This window comes from Artibeus jamaicensis, unplaced genomic scaffold (genome assembly GCF_021234435.1).
Source record: "Artibeus jamaicensis isolate MK-2021 breed Jamaican fruit bat unplaced genomic scaffold, CSHL_Jam_final contig_519, whole genome shotgun sequence".
Taxonomy (NCBI): Eukaryota; Metazoa; Chordata; class Mammalia; order Chiroptera; family Phyllostomidae; genus Artibeus; species Artibeus jamaicensis.
The window spans coordinates 36226326-36243861 of NW_026521871.1; the positions used below are offsets into that span (position 1 = coordinate 36226326).

At 38.6% G+C, this 17536-nt stretch overlaps 1 protein-coding gene across 2 annotated transcripts in view; it reads right to left on the reverse strand.

The window, feature by feature from the left end:
- Positions 1 to 17536, reverse strand: part of ZNF385D (zinc finger protein 385D) — a 282105-nt gene that overhangs the window by 106020 nt on the left and 158549 nt on the right. For both annotated transcript variants that reach the window (XM_037143986.2, XM_037143985.2), the window contains exon 3: positions 6320 to 6430. In XM_037143986.2, the coding sequence (XP_036999881.1) occupies positions 6320 to 6430 (111 nt within the window). The remainder of the gene's footprint in view (positions 1 to 6319; positions 6431 to 17536) is intronic.

Consider the following 17536-nt stretch of genomic DNA (forward strand, 5'->3'; position numbering starts at 1 on the left):
ATGTTATGTCTTATAGTCCTTAAGACATGGCTGTAAAGAATGGCTAGTCATTTTATTTTATTTCAATTTACTTTTCAATCCCGAGTTGATTTAATTAGCGTCACTCCAACACTCTCAGTGGGCACCTCACTCCAGCCTCCCGTCGAAAACATACGTGGAAAGCACTGAGTCTGATGGTGACAGGTGGAGCTCAGGTGACCTTCCCCCTCTCCTCCCAGCTGACCACAGCCTGGCACTGCAGGTTGAACTGTCCGTCTCACCCTCGCAGTCCAAGCAGAAGGTGGCTTTGCCCAGGGGCTACAGCAGAAATCTGGTGGAGCCAGGCATTTAATCCCCATTTGTTATCCAGGAGCAGTCGTAGCAGACTTTCACTTAGTAAAATTGGTGATCTTTCCTGCGGTTTCCATGGGGACCTGGAGTTTTAGAGCAATTTCAAGAAAGAACATTGGAAATACACGGAGGGGCGAAATGTTAATGCAATCACACTGTTCTAGCACAAACCATTTCTAGTACCATGGGAGACGGACAGATGAGTCGCTCTCTCCTTAAGGCCCCCAGGGTGCACAGCTCTGTGTGACTTTCTTGAGGTCAGGTGTGACCTAGTCCTTACACTCAGAATACAGGAACAATGAGTCCTTAGTCCCCAGTTACAAATGTGCTTTTGTTAGTTATTTGCTGTGTGACCTTGGGGAAATCACTCAACCTCTCTGGACCTTGGTTGCCTAATGAGAGTTATTTTAAAAGAATTCCAGTGAGATTGTGTGTGTGTGTGTATAAGATAATTTTTCATGTTATGATGGTAAAGTGTTTTAAACAGCCTACACTCGGTGTGTGCCTAATATAGTATATGCCAGAGAGCCCTACTAAGCCCTTTACGTGTATTAACCCATTTAATGCTCAAAGCAAGAATATAAGGTAGACTCTGTTATTATTCTCCCCCTGTTACAAATGGGAAACCAAGGCACAGTGAGTTAAAATAACTTGCCCAAAGCCACATAGCTAGTGAGGCAGAATTTGAATCCAGGTAATCCCCTCTAGGGCCACCTGCCATGATTCATTTGACCCAGTTCCCGATCCCCCCACATTCCATAATCAAATTCTGGTCTGTAGAGAGGTGTTCTATTCTGTGGGACAGAAGGGGGGCATCCAGCTTCCTCATTATCTGGGGGAAGTGTCCTTTGAAGCTATTCACCAAGGTAACCTACCTCATAGTTACTACAAAAAAACATTTATCAGTGAACTTCAAACTTTGCAAACTTAAGATTCACTGGAGAGTTTGTTTACCAAAAAAAGAAGAAGAAGAAGAAGCTGATGCGTAGACATCTCCCAGAGATAGCATACCAGTAGGGCTTCAGTTGCAGATGACTGAAGTCATTCTTGCTACTCGAAGCTGAAGAGGATTTGGCTCAATGTTGCAGGGAAGGGAAGGGAACATTGGGAGAGGGGTCATTAGGTGTAGCAGCCAGAGATGCCTCGCTTCTATCCCAAGGTGCCTGGACCCGTGAATTCTGGCAGCACAGCCAATGGCTCAGAGCACACACTACATCCTACAGGTGAGGACTCCACTGTCACCAGGTGGCATCTCCAAGCGGGTGCCGTGCCTCCTCCTTCAATCGGTCATTCATTCTACCATCCAGAAGATCAGCTACTCTGGGTTATGGAAACATGGGAAAAGACAAGAGAGAATCCCGGGGCACCAGCACGTGAACTCCCTTCTTTTGCTGTAAATGGATTGGAGAACAGAAGCAACACTGGCTTTGGGTACCATACTTTCACTCACTATATTTAGTTACATGAGTCTCCAATGCGAAATTCCAGAGACTGTGACAGTATATTTCAAAGTTTCCGATATAATCTGACAGTGCTTTTATTTCTAGATAAACACTTCAGTGAATAACCATCCTGACTATTCCTGATGTTTCTGAATGTTGAGTGAACTTACGATCGTGGAACCTGTAAGTCTAATGAAGAGCTCAAGGACCCACGGCTAAATAAGAGGTGACAGATCTAGACAACAAGTAGTTTAACTCACAGCAGGTCTGACTGGATCCCAGTAGTTCCACAAGAGAAGGAGGCCTCAGGCCCTCTCTCTGCGACAGCCTGACCAGGCAGGAAACACACAGAGTTCCATCCATGCTATCATCGTAGGCTCTGTTGGCACTTTGGGACGGACCTGCCAGCCCACCTGGACCAGATGAGGCAGCAACATCTAAGAGGTGCCCACTGACCCTGTGAGGGCAGCTACTGGCCAGGTAGCCTTGTACAAGTATCGCACACTCTCGGCCCCTCAGTGTCCACACATGATATTAGTAGAATTTTCCTTCTATGTCTAACATATTATGAAATGCTCTTGTTAGGAGATTAACCATAGTGAGGCATAGATGCTACAATGTTATAATTCCTTAGTTGGGGGCCTGAGATCTTATTTTCCATTCTATAAACAGTCATTGAGCAATCATTCTCTACATCACTTAATAATTTTACATCCATGCTGGCCCCGCTCTAAGTTGTCTTTCAAAGGTGCACTTAATAACTTGCCCAGGCCAACCGTAATTTATGCTTATTTTAGAATGCTGATAAAAATAATTGGGCAAATTATAGCCTTTCAGTCTTTAATTAGAAGCTTTTTGCATAACTCCATGTGTGTTTCATATAAGTCTTGAGAACAGTTTTCCTCTCCCCAGCCCAAAGAACAGCCTACACCAGGAGAAGGTGATCTGATTTAAAGTACATAAAATACAATGTAGCATTAAAAAGGTATCTACCGGGCCCAAAATGAACTACCCAGGAAATAGGTATGGCATAATACCAAATGCAGAGTTTATAATGTAAAGGGTCAGAAAATAAATAAAAGCTTAGAGGAAAAGGAAATTGAATTTTCATGATGCAGAGATGAAAAGAACTACAAACTATTACTTTCACTGGAAAGGGAAGAAGCTTTGAAATGTAAAAAGGTTCATAAGGCAAAAAATAGTTTCCTATGTGATGGAGGATTCAACCAAACATACAAGTGAATTACAGTGTACTTTTCCAAAAGGGTTCTATGTTTAAGAATGGAAAGAAGAAGATAAATTCCAGATTTACCAGGAAAAAGTGAAAAGGCAGTTGTATTGAGATTATAAAGTCTTGCTTTGGGATTAAAAGATCTAATATAATATACATCTGTATTTTCTCTTTATTTAGAGATTATTTTCTTATATGTGAAACTCAATAATAAATTCAATTGATCTCAGTATTCAGTTTTAAATATTATATAAAATTAAGATTTATGAATATGACTGGTCAGTAAGTAAACAAAACTAATATTTTCAGCACACTAATTCCCTTTATTGGCATAATAATACTATGGAGATATTTTTAAAGTCTCTAATGGAGTTTCTATTTCTATATTTTAGTTCCACAGTAATTGCATTTTGCTTGTAAATCATGGTTAAAATGTTGCTACGTCATTTATAAACTCAATTTGGGGGTCCTTTCTATTTTTAAAAAACTTCAATATTAAAAATTAGCACTGCAGAGTGAAGTTATATTCAAGTTCAAGATAAAAGGGGGGAGGGCAGTGAATTCCCTTGTGTTCAGTTTATACAGACCCATGAAGCAGGACTGAGTAATTATCTGATCAATGCAGGTAGTCAGGAAACTCAATTCAGACCTCTGAATAAATGAGTATCTATGGTAGGCAGAACAAGGATACTTAAATCCTAATCCCTGGCAACGAGGAATTTGTTACACTTCATGATAAATGGGGATTAAGTTAGCAGATGGAATTTGGTTTCTAATCAGATGGGTTTAAAATAGACAAAGTATCCTGGATTATACAGGTGAGTCCACACTGATTACAAGGTCCCTAGTCCCAGAAAAGAAGATTGAGAATCAGTAATAGAGGAAAGATTCCATCAGCCAGCTGCCTCTGAGGAGGGAAGAGGGCGGCTTCTAGGAACTAGAAAAGAAAGGCCAGGAGCTGAATTCCCCCCTCCAGTCTGCAGGAGAAACATAGTCCAGTGAGACCACTTCCGACTTCTCACTCCCAGAACTGTAAAATAATATATGTGTTGTTTTAAACCACTAGGTTTATAGTAACTTCTTACACAGCAATAGAAGATTAACACAGGAATCATAGTGAATGGGTTGTGCTTGCAACTGTTTAATTATGACCCACGCTGATTACAATCTAAAGTTCCCAAATACCTTGACTATTTTCCTTTTACCACATGCCAGACCAACCTGAAAACAAAGTCGTTAGAATAGGAAGCAATTGTTACTAATAAATACATATTGAGTCTTATACTGCCTTAAAACTTCATTTGCAAAATAAATCGTTATTCTCTTACCAAGGAAATAAAATAAAATTACATTTTAGAAAAAGTACATAAATTTTCTTTATATTATGTTAGGTTCTTTATTTTAATGTAAATAATCATGTACATAAATATATATGTATTTCCTGAAACATACCTGACAATATTTCTAAAGTCCTTAAACTTTGACTGAAAAGCAACAATAAGAGAACTGTACGATTGTTCACTGAGTGTTTAGAAATGATCAACTTTCCAGTGATAACTGACCTTGAACAACATGGGGTTAGGGGCCCCAGCACCCTGCACAGCTGAAATTTGTGCATAAACTTGATTCCTTCCCAACAGTGGGCTACTCATAGCCCACTGCTGACTGGAAGCCTCGCTATGACACACACAGTCAATTAATGTGTATTTTCTATGTTGTGTGCTTATATACTGGTTTCTTACAATAAGTTCAGCTAGACAAAAATCTTATTAGAAATTCAAGAAGGGAAAATCCACCTATAGTACTGTCTGCAGTTATTGAAAAAAACCCATGTCTAAGTGCACCCACGCAGTTCAAACCCGTGCTGTTTAAGGGTCCATTGTATTGAGTTCAGAACTCTTATTGACATGTCAGGCTCCTCTTTCTTTGTTTTTTTAAATAGCTGGAAGGGATTACTGTGTACTATTGATCACAGTTAATATCAGTAATACATTAAATATCAGTAAATATCAGTTAATACATTAAGCTATGGTAAATTTCATAAATTTTACAATTTCATGAAATTTAAATCTTGTTTGTATTAAAAAAACAAGGAAACAAAAACAAAACAAAGAAGAACAACAAAAATTCCTCCAAATAAAATGCCATATGTTTAGTGCATTCTTTATTATAGAAACAAATACATTTAGGATGCAGTGCAGGTAATTTCTTCTTTTTTTTGAAGCCAACAGAAAGGATGTTATAAAATTACCCAATGATTATACTGTACTAATAGGTATGAATTCATAGGGTAGCAGCAACCTTATACAAAACAGAATGGTCTCACAGAAGAAAAAAATACTTTATTTACGCACATCTGTTTCCTCTGCCTGATTATCTCATATGCCACCTTCACCAGGGGACACCTAAGGGTCCTATTCCACACAGCGATTAAACACCGGAAAGGCTAACATTCTCCACAATCCATCTCAACTGAGGCCGAAGTCATGGCACCTTGGAGGAGGCATTTTGAGAGGATGGGGTCCTTTTTTTGCCTAGTATATCAACAAGGTATTCAATTTCTATTTCTTCCAAACCAGCATTCTTTCTCTTTTCTGTACTTCTCAGGACCAACTCCACACCAAAGCAGATTGTGGGCAGCAGTATTTTTTATTGGCCAAAATTGGTTTCTCTGTGATAAGCCAATAGTCTTCCCTGATCCTTAGGAAAAGTATAAAAGGTTTGAATAACTCTTGGTGAGTAATTTGCAAAGCATTGGTCAGGTTCACAATTGTCTGTATTCTGTAATGTTCTCCACTTTGGTTTTATTCATTAAAGGCTTGAGTGCTTTGAGGGCTTAAGAACCCCTGTTAAAATGCTATTATTTCTAGGACAGTGAGTTAAGAACTCTAACACAAAAATAATTAAGGACACAGGGCTGATCTGGAATTGGGCACCACTAAGGCAGGCAAAAAGAATTTACAAAGCCAAAATCTTGACCTTGAAATATAATTTGGGACCTATCTTATTTCAGAAAACCTAACGGTCCTATATTTGACTACTCCCCAAAGGGAAAGCATATAACCTAAATTCAGTATTTTCAAGGAACTAAAACAATACCATTAAACAGCAAGTATATAAGATTATATATGTGGGATTTTTTCATAGTAAAGAACCAAACATAATAAATTCCAAAATTAAAGCATAGAAGGAGTTAAAATATTATCTCTGAATTTTGACATGCTCCATTATTGAAGAAACATGTTTAAGAAATCGCTTCTGCAAGATTAGAACAGCATAGCACATTTTTTTAGCGCATACTAAATGATAAACTTACATCGGAATTAAATCTCAACTGGCAAATGTTGCATGATATGATTTGCTTTCTCCGATGAGGAAGAGGAACCCCAAATGTATGATTTATTACAGCTTTCTGAATCGGGTCCATCTGTAATGAGAAAAAAATACAACAAATAGAAATAAAGCTTGTCAGTTCCATTGGAATGTTGCCTATTTCATTAAAGAGTCAATCTGTACAGCTTCAATCTACTGCTCACATTATAAAAACATTTTTATTCTAAGAAATGGCATGCCTACTTTGTCAAAAAATAGAAAACAATAAGCCTGAAGCTCACTATTATGAGGAAATAATAAATGTACCCATTAGAGTCTGCATACTGTTTTTCTCATTTAGAATCAACAATTTTCTCAGTTTGATAATCCTAAAATATAATTAAAGGTTTATCAAAACTCGAGTTATTATAAAGCCCAGAAATTGTACACAGAAGTGCAGCTACACCATTATCCCAGATGCTTTTCAAAATAGACTTGGTTAGAGGGTCAGCTCTGAAAATAAATTATGGGCCATTATCCAACATAAACCTTATGCCATTCTTTCCTACCTTAAGAATATAGCATACAACTCCTGCTCTCCGAAAATTCAAACATATGGAGCTATCGATGCAGTCAGCAGCAATTTCATGACCCTCTAATACACACTGGTGTCCTATGGATTTATTATTTGAAGTTCAGAGAGTTTGGGCCATAAATCAGTTATCTTTGTTCATCCCATTTTCCCAGGACAAGTGGCACCAAAAATGTCAATAATCAGGATCTAATGAAATGTAATGTCTCCTCACAGAGCTTTGTCCTACAATCCACATCAGTGTTTCTCAACTGTTTGAGGCACATAAAAACTTTGATCGCTTCTTAGTACGTGTACAACCTCTTTGCTTATTTGTTTCTTTTAAGGCTGTGATCAGGTTTAAAAGTGATAACTTATGAAATTTATTTAGCACAGTTGGTGGTGGGCATATTAAAGAGCCCATAAATGTTGGCTATTACTGTATGTTGCCGTGTATAATGTGCACTTTTTCACCCAAATTTTTGAGGGAAGAATAAGCATGCACATTATACATGGGTATCATGACTGCATACCATGGGTATAATAATGGGCATAATAATCTCATGTATAATGTGCACAAAATGTGCATTATACATAGAAAAATACAGCATATTTTCTCTATTGCAGCGCATGTGAGATCAAAGTTAACACGAGTCTCACACTCCTGTAGTCCTTGTTGTCATACTGCCCGTTCCTCACATGGCCTCAAAAATTCAGAATGATTTAACCCTCTTCCCCCCCCTCTTTCCTTTTTTTTGGTTTTTTTTTTTTTTTTTTTTTTTTATAAAAAAACCACCTCCCCACACTCCCCACCCCCTTCAAAGATTTTGATTTTATAGTTTTTTATATTGAAATAAATAAATAAGGATATATAAAAAAGGAAAAAAATATTATACATATAGTCATGACTTCTGGTGAAGGCCTGCGGACTTTGGAACTCCAAACTTGTGTCATAGAAAGTTCTTACTAAGAGTGCTCACAGTGGGTTGAACTATTTCAGATACAATTTCACAGACACACACCAAAGCTAAGGATGCGTCTGTGAAATATTTAAAAGTCACCGTCACTGATATACTGTAGCTTGTTAATTGCCCTAAACAAGTCACTGATAAATCCCACCACCTTTTGTGTATTTCATATCATCAGAACCAGTTTACTCATAGGCTCTCCTCACCGGTAGGCAGGAGGAAGTTCCTGTTCATATTCACAACGTCTACTAAGTTTTCTAAGTACTCTTAATGTACTGTTCTACATAACAACAACTATAAAAATAATAGCACTCAACATTTATTAAGTGCCCTCCTATGCACTAAGCATCATGGTTTATATGTTTAACAGTTAAAATGGTAAAGAGAAAATTATTGATGTAACAATTTTCACCTTCTACCATCACTTTACATTTTATTTATCTGATGTTAATCCTCACCCAGATTCTGGATAAATCTCAGCAATGTGATTTTCCTAGTCACTTTCAGATATTAACAAATTTTAGTATCCTTTCCTCCTTTATTAGTGAATTCTAACATGTTTTGTTTTTAACTAGTTTTATTTGTGTAATTTACACACAATAAAAGTCACCAGTGTTAACTGTAGAATTGGTTGAGATCTGACCAATACATACAATGATACTAATTATCATACAGAACATTTGAATTACTGGAAAAAGTTCCCTTCTGCTCCTCTGTGGTCAATTCCTTCCTTCCACCCCAAGTCTGTGAATCCACTGGTCTGCTTTCTGTCACCGTATTCTCAACTTTTCTCGAAGTTCGTATAAAGGGAATCAATCATACATTATGTGGTCTTTCATATGTCATCTTTCATTAAAAATAATGCTTTTAAGAGTCAGCCATGTGGTTGCATGTATCAGTAGCTTATTCTTTTTTATTGCTGAGTGGCATTCTTCTACATGGAAATGCCAAAAGATGTTTATCCATTTGTCAGCTGATGAACCTAGGAATTGTTTCTAGCATATTCTACAATCTTTTCAAGTCTCCATACACATCTAAAGCTCATTCTCAAATTCAGTTCACTGATTTCATCAAAATATTAAAATTACTTGAACAATTAAAAAAAATTAAAGTTCACTTTGAATTCCAGTCTTTTTTCTTTAGGTTGAACCTACTATCAGAAAGTAGTTTGGAAGGGCATAAGGAATGATACAGGACTCTCTCTCCCTCTCACTCACACACACACACACACCCCCTTCTCCAAGTTCTCCACCCCAGCTAAGCTTCCAAACCTTTGTCAACCTCATACCACTCCTATTTCCTCAGACCTCAAATGGGCAGTACACAGAGCCTGAGAAAGCCAACCACCGCTCGAACGTGTCAGTCTGGCTGCTTCAACAGCCCTCATTCTACTTTCCAGGATCATTCTTATATAACTTTAAACATACCATCCCAATGCTTGTATGACCACAATCACAGAGAACGCTGGGGATAAGTTCCCTTTTGCCAACAGCTACAGAAAACTCAAAACAGAAAGAGGTCATGAACTTAGTTGTCTTATCATGGTATATCGCATCTCGTCTGTGCATAAATGGGGCCCATTTCTATCAGGGGATAAGGTGAGTTATGCCTATAACCCATTTAGGAATACTTAAGTCCTCTTATCATAATACCATGAAATAAAAATGAACTCCACCTGTATATTAAATATGTTCTCTGAACAACAATGCTGAGTTTTTATCTCATGTCGGTGAACAGCATATTGTTTTGATCTTCCAGGGACACTAGGGAGGCAGTGACCACGTTCAGTCCAAATTTGTGTAGGAGGTTTTTTGGAACTAGAAACCCTGAAAATGTGGCATAGTCTCTAGATTTAATTCTTTCATTTGAATTGAATGATGGTCTGATCACTGTGACTATAAAATCAAATATCACAATGCAAAGTCATATATTCTTCTCCAGAGACAATTTTATTTCCCAGTATACTTAAAACCAGGCAACTAACTAAGTTGTATTTTAAAGATGAATTTCACAAATGATAGTTACACGACAAGTATCTATCTTTTATCATTTAGGAATCTAGTACAACAAAATAAGTTTAAGGTCTTCATTAATGAACATAAGTCACATTCAACTCTCCTAATATATACATCTTTAGACATATGTAAAACCATTTACAACAAGGAATTACGAAGAGCAAAATATAAAAACCAATTCTGTTGTTAAATAGTTAATAAAATAAATCTATATGGTATGTAACTTTATTAAAAGTAACATCTACTATCAGCTCGGGGCACACACACACACACACACACAGCCACTGATCATTTTGTTTAAACATACCAATATTTTCCATTTTGATCAAATATTTTGTTCAAAAAGATGAGTCACATATGTTGTTCCCCCACCATGAACAAATAGGTCTGATCATTCAACACAATCATAGTTTGCTGTGCATTGCACATTATCATTAGGGTTTTTTCTACAAAATCAGGCTCCAGAGATGCCAATATATATAGGCAAGAAAAAAAGGGGGTTCTTAGGTCAAGTAAGTTGTAAGAAACAACTTACTTGACCTAAGTAATCATGGTATAATATGATTACTGAGGTACAATAATCGTGGCATTCACAGTGCACAAAAATATTCAATTCTCTGGGATTCTGCACAATAGAAATGTTTTCATTAAATTCTTTCTAACATAATATAACTAAAGCTTTAGTTGTTTTGTTGGTGTTTAAATTTAGCATCCCTGGTTCAATGCATGCAGTTTAAAAAACAGTAATCTGAAAAATAAAATTATAAAAATAAGAATAAAATGTAAACCCTTCAGTACAAAAGTAAAGACACTAAACTAAAGCTGTGATGCATAAAAATCAGATCCAAAAAATCTTTCACACACTTCATTTTCCTACATGGCCCTGAATTGAAACCTGATAGAAATGGTAAGATACATAGTGTTTTAAGCCATATTTATCTAATTTCTAAAGTGGGGTATTTTGAAAGTTAAATTTTTCTAAATACAATATCCAATCTCCCAAAACAAACAAAATTAAAGGATGATTCTGTACTTATTAATATGCTTACCCAAACTATAGACAAAAATTCAATTTCAAACTCAGCCTTGGGCCTTATTTAAAGCCAAACAAGTATTTTTTTTTCCATTTAGGGTCTAAGGATCTTGCATTTCTATCTCAGGCCCTGCTTCTCTCTTGGCCCTCTGGGCATTCTGTTAAATTGATTTGTAAATAAGTGTGCAGGGCACAGCCTCAGGTGGAGCAGCCGTGGCTCTGGGCTCCCTTCTCTAGAACGTCTGTTGTATTTTCAGAGAGAAGCGGGGCTTACACCTGAGTTCACATTTCCGGCTCTAAGACACCTCTTCTCTTTCTGTTCCTATTACTCTTGTGGCTTTCGGTTTTAAATGTGAAGAATAAGAACTTAAATGCCAGGAAGTTTAGAAGTCGCAAAATAAAAAGGCTGTCTCTTCCAGATGGCATTTCGAAGTAACAATGGCAAGTAACGTTAACTCTAGAGGTTACTCTTAAGGGCACCTGTAGTGTGTTTTTATGTTTATAGCATCATTCCCATCCTAGCAACTTCCTGAGGAGCTCTCGTTGCCCCTTGGTGAAAATGATAAAACTAACAAGCCTTGTGATAGCCATTGCCCTTAATATCTGTGACTTGTGGGTATTAAGTGACATTCCATAGAGAACCAGGTACACTTATTACATCAACTATGAACTAGTAAAATGTGTATTTAAGTTATTTATATTGATGTATTTCTTGCCAGTCTCTCCTAGCCTGCAAAGTTTCCTTTGAGAAATCAGCTGACAGTCTTAAGGGAACTCCTGTGTAGGTGACTCTCTGCCTTTCTCTTGCTGCTTTTAAGATGCTCTCTTCAGGTTTAACATTTGGCATTTTAATTATGATGTGTCTTGGCGTGGGCCTCTTTACAGAGGCCCCATCTTGATTGGGACTCTCTGTGCTTCCTGGACTTGCATCTCTATTTCCTTCACCAAATTAGAGAAATTTTCTTTCATTATTTTTTTTCAAATAGAGTTCTAATCTTTTGCTCTTTCTCTTCTCCTTCTTGCATCCTTATGATGCAAATGTTGGACCTCTTAAAGTTGTCCCAAAGACTGCTTATACTATCCTCACTTTTTTTTGGGGGGGGCGTTCTTTTTTATTCTTGTTGTTCTAATTAGTTGCTTTTTGCTTCCTTATGTTCCAAGTCGTTGATTTGATTCTCAGCTTCATCCACTCTACTGCTGTTTCCCTGTAAATTGTTCTTTATTTCAATTAATGTATCCTTTTGTTTTTGACTGGGTCATTTTTATGTTTTTGAGGTCCTAACTAAATTCCTTGAGCATCCTAATAACCACTGTTTTGAACTCTGCATCTGATAGATTGCTTATCTTCATTCATTTAGTTCTTTTTCTAGAGTTTTTATCTGTTCTTTCATTTGAGTCATGTTTCTTATTTCGACAGCCTCCCTGTGTTTGTTTCTATGTGGTAGGTAGAGCTGCTACGACTCCCTGTCTTGGTAGTGTGCCCTAATGTAGTAGATGTCCCTCAGCATCCAGTGACACAGCCTCCCCTATTGCCCAATCTGGGTTCTCGAGGTGTCCCCCTTGTGTAGACTGAGTACCCCCTCCTCTTGTAGTTGAACCTTGGTTGCTGTTGGCAGGTCAATGGAAGGGATTTACCCAGGCCAATTAGTTGCAAGGATTAGCTGTGCCCCCTGATCACCCACCTCTGCCCTCCATGGAGGATCAGCCGTGCAGAGCCCTGCAGGGTGGTGATGCTCTAATGTCCACCGGGTATATAGGGCCTGGGTTTTCCCGGGTGGTGCAGGCCAAAGTCAGCCCCCTCCTGTGTTTTGCCCAGGGCCACCCTGCCTAAACTATAGAGCAACTGGAAATGGCTGCTACTTGTGCTGGGCTTGGAGATTCCCAAACAAAGCCACGCTAAGATTCTAAGCTGGCTGCTGCTAGTGTCCTTCCTGGGGCCACCTAGCAAGAGGTAAGAGGGCTGGAGGCTCACTGAAGTTGGTTGTTGCTTATTTGAAAGGATTTAGGAAGTTGGGAAGCATGAGCCAAAACCAGCCATTCATAGGGAAAAACTACAGTTAACAGCTGTAAATTGGGTAGGATGGAGCCTCAGGGGATCTCCAGGGTGGGGGCAGACAGTGTTAGACAGGTGGATGGAGTCTCAGATATAGCACACACCTGCTAGCTGTGTGGCCCTGCTAGCCTGTCTACTCAGGAGAAAGCTCTCCCCCAGCTCTTGTCTCGGTGCCGGCCACTTCAGTTTCTCCACATATATACCACTGGTGCCTTTCAAGTTGCTACCCCAGTGCTGGAACTCAGAGGGAGTGAGTCTAGATAAGGCCATGTGTGGGTTCTTTAAAGGGAACTGCTTGGGACTCCAGAAGTTTCATTCACTGACTCAATCCCCGCTGGGTTTTGCAGCCGTAAATTATGGGGATTTATCTTCCTGGCACTGGAACCCGGGCAGAGAAGCCTGGTGTGGAGCTGGGACTCCTCACTCCTGAGATATTCCTCCCAAACTTTTATCCACCACGCATGAATGTGGGACCACCCGCTCTGCATTTCCACCCCTCCAGCCTGCATGGGTGGGGTTCCTTTAGTTCCGTAGTTGTCAGATCCATGCAACTCCATTTTTACCAGTTCTGAGTGATGACTGTTCTATAACTTACTTGTAATTTTGATGTGGTTGTGCAAGGAAGTGAGCTGTGTTTACCTGTGCCTCCATCTTGACCAGGTGTCCTTTCCTTGAATTTTTTAAAATGAATGGATAGCATTCAAAATGAATATGTAACATATAAAAATGTGTGTGCACCTGAAGTATATCAGTTGGTTTTTTAATGTGTACATACTCTTATCATCATCCCAATAAAGGTATAGAACATGTTCCATAATCTAGAAGTTTCCTAGTTCTGTTCTTGCCCTGTAAATACCCTCCCAGTGATCACTACCATTATGAGATTATCAATTTAGATTATTTCTGTATGCTTTTGTACATCATAAAATATAATTGTGCAATATGCATTATTGGGTGTATGGCTTCATTCATTCATTCAGCATTGTGAGTATTTTGTCCCTTTTCAGTGCTGTCCCTTGTTCTAATGTATGACTACACCACAACTGTGTGCCAACTCTGTAGTTGATGGAGGTTTCAGTTTGAATCTATTCTGAATAAAGTCCCTATAAATATGTGTGACTACACATTTGTTAGATACAGCAGCCATTTCTCTGAGGTGTATAACAAGGAATTAAATTTCTAAGTAGGATATGCATAGGTTAAGCTTTAATAGATACTGCCAGTGAGTTTTCAAAATGGTTGTTATAATACTGCAGGGCAATTCTGGTACTAAATACCTGGAGTTAGTGTAGTCTCAGTGGATTAAGATCACATTCCCCAACAGGGCTGTCCTCACCCCAGAATCTAGCTGCAAGTTCAGAGTCTCCAAGTTATCTGCACTTCTGACAAACTACCAGTTTAAGGGCTACCATAACCCCAGAGGGTTCAATAACTTGCTAAAATGAATAACCAAATATAAGAAGGCACTATACTTATGAGTATAGTTTTATTATAAAGGCTATAAATCAGAATCAACTAAGTGGAGAGACCCATAGGGCAAGGTCTCCAAGAATCTGGAATGTAAAGCTCCTATGTCCTCTCCATGGACTCAGGACACCCTACCAGGATGCATCACCATCCCGGCACCCTCCCAACCAAGAAGTTCAACCAGGCCTTGCTGTCCAGAGTTTTTATTGTGGTTTCATTATATAGGCAAAATTCACTGAATAACTGGCCACATGCCTGAGCTCAGTCTTTAGCCCCTTCCCCTCCAATGCAGGACTGGTCCCAAAATGCTGAAGCTAGAGGATGGCTATGTGAGTTTTCACTATAGTGTTCTATTCTTCCACATGTTTGAAATATTCCATAACAAAACATTTACTGTAAGCACACATAAAAAAACTATATATTGTTTGAGGTACACACATTTGTATATAAAAGTATGCAAACTAGAATGGAAGGAAGAGCACATAGCAAACTCATAGGAACTGTCTTTTGGGGTTAAGGATAGGACTACAACTGTGGCTAAGGAAGACTAGTGCTCCATCCATCAAGTTTCACTTATTTAAAATATAAAAATGGAAACAAAAATGACAACATAGTAGCAGCTGTAAAATTCTCAGTGAATATGGGTTTTGTTATAATAACATACTCTTTATAAATCCAAAAGTAAAAGTTCACATACAAATCATTCAATAGAAAATACATAAATAAAATCCATTTGAGGGATAATGTTTTTATTTTCCTTTCTATGGGATCTGGATGAGTAGGGGGTTTACCAATCCCCTAAGTTCAAGACAGCACTGAGTGGGGTATGCGTCTGTGTGTGTGGCTGGGTGGGGAGAGCTGCTGAATGCAGGTACACAAATAGCAAAGGATATGCATGAGTTCACTCGGTAAATAAATATATTTGACTAGAGGTAAATTTATTTCCATCAACCTCTTTCATCAGGTCAAGCCCAAATCCACAAAGTTAAGCCAAATAAGAAATATAACATATATAAGTCACATAAATACATGAAGGGGGCAGCCAGTTTTGCAATGCACCAAACTCTCTTTTAGCTTAAGTCTGTTGTCCATTCCACTTCCTCTGCTGTGAACTCTCTTTCTGCCATGCTTTCTAGTTCATCTTCCCCAGCTAATACCTAGCCACTGTTTTAGGACTTTAATCAGGACTCATCTCTTTTCCAGATTTGTAGCTGACCCCATTCAAATGGGCTGGGTGCTCCCACTCATCCTTCATACCACTCCATCATACCATCTGAAGACATCTCTTGACCTTTTTATCTCCCAACACAGAGTCAAGTCAAGGCAGGCCTGGGTCCCACTGTTCTCTGTACCCAGCAATTAGCAGAGTGGCACACACTTATCAAAGGCTTAACACATGTCTGTTGAGCTGCTAAGTAAATCAAAGACCAAAATCAAAACATAACAGTATTGCAACTGTATTAACAACAGCAGTGGGAAAACCTGGCTTCCCACGGAAACCGTAGGCATGCGGGGTGAAGAGAGCTAATTAGAAGCAAAGACAAGTGGGAAATGACAATGTGGGATAAAGGATATAGACGCTGGGATCTACAGCTGCAAGCCGCCAAGCAGAATTTTCTAAATTTTGTATCATGTGTTGTCATCTAAGCAACAGCAAATTGTTGACAGGCTCCCTTTGCACTGTATGCGCCAATGGTGGACCATTTCCCCAGCACCTTCCCAGACGAAGACTAACGGACATACTGATCCCTGATCAGTTAAGGAGAAGTTGGTTTTATTCAGAAAACCAATGCTTGAACGGAAATGAGGAGAGCCATTTGGATGCCATCCAAGTAGTCAGGACATGTCCACGTGTAACAGACATTTCATTATTGGTAGCTTTCTGCCATGACTAAAATAATGCTGTGCCTAATGTCCTCTGAGTTGAATAATCAAGTGAAACACAGGAAGTTCAAAGTAAAAGATGGATAAGCTTGAGGGGATCGTAAGGCATTATTTTTCTTAGAATGATTTATGTGCTCAAGCAAATTGCATTTAACCGATGTGCTGTGGCTCTGTCATGCACGGTACGCCGGGAGATGCCTTTACTCTGAGATTTTTAAGTGGATGTACAGAACTGTCACCAACACGGTTTCTCAGTCATGGAAATTTAACTGTGGGCACCCTGTTATATATCATCTATTTGTGGTGTTTTCTGTGGGTAGGGCTATGTTTCACCTGTGCTCATAACCCCAATGGTTCTCATTCCTTTCCCTGATCCAGTGAGCACTCAATACACATTTAAATTTTATTGAAATGCATTATTTTATAAATTTAAAAAATCCGTACCCTCAGAGGAAAATAAAAGTCTCAGTGGGGGGAAAAAGGATAGAAGATGACTTCATTCTATTGATGGGCTTCCTTTTTCTGCAACAATATTTTTTCTAGCCAAAAAAAATCATTAAAAAACATTTATTTATTTATTTTTAGAGAGAGGGGACGAGAGGGAGATAGAGAGGGAGAGAAACATCGATGTGTGGTTGCCCCTCATGTGCCCCCCAACAGGGGACCTGGCCTGCAATCCAGGTATGTGCCCTGACTGGGAATTGAACCGGTGACCCTTTGGTCTTCAGTCCGGTGCTCAATCCACTGAGCCACACCAGGCAAGGCAAAAGTTAAGTTTCATGTGTTTTCTCTAGTTAAACTCCTTTCTTTTTTAAAATCACGGTGCTATTAGATGGGTTGATTGATTAAAACAATTAAAATGTAAAAAGTACTATGCTAATTGGCTTTTTAATATTTCCTTTTTATTTTTATTTCTTTTCTTTAGATTTTTATTTATTTATTTTAGAGAAGGGAGGTAGAAAGAGAGGGAGAGAAACATCAATGTGCAAGAAATACATCGACTGGTTGCCTCTCTCACACTTCCAACTGGGACCTGGCCAGCAACCCAGGCATGTACCCTGACTGGGAATCGAACCAGCAACCTCTTGGTTTGCAAGCTGGCACTCAATCCACTGAGCCATACCAGTCAGGGATTAATATTTCCTTTTTAATACATTAATGTTGAATCAGTTTCCTAAGGCTGCTATAAAAAAAGGTATTGTAAACTTAGTGGCTTAAAACAACAAAAAA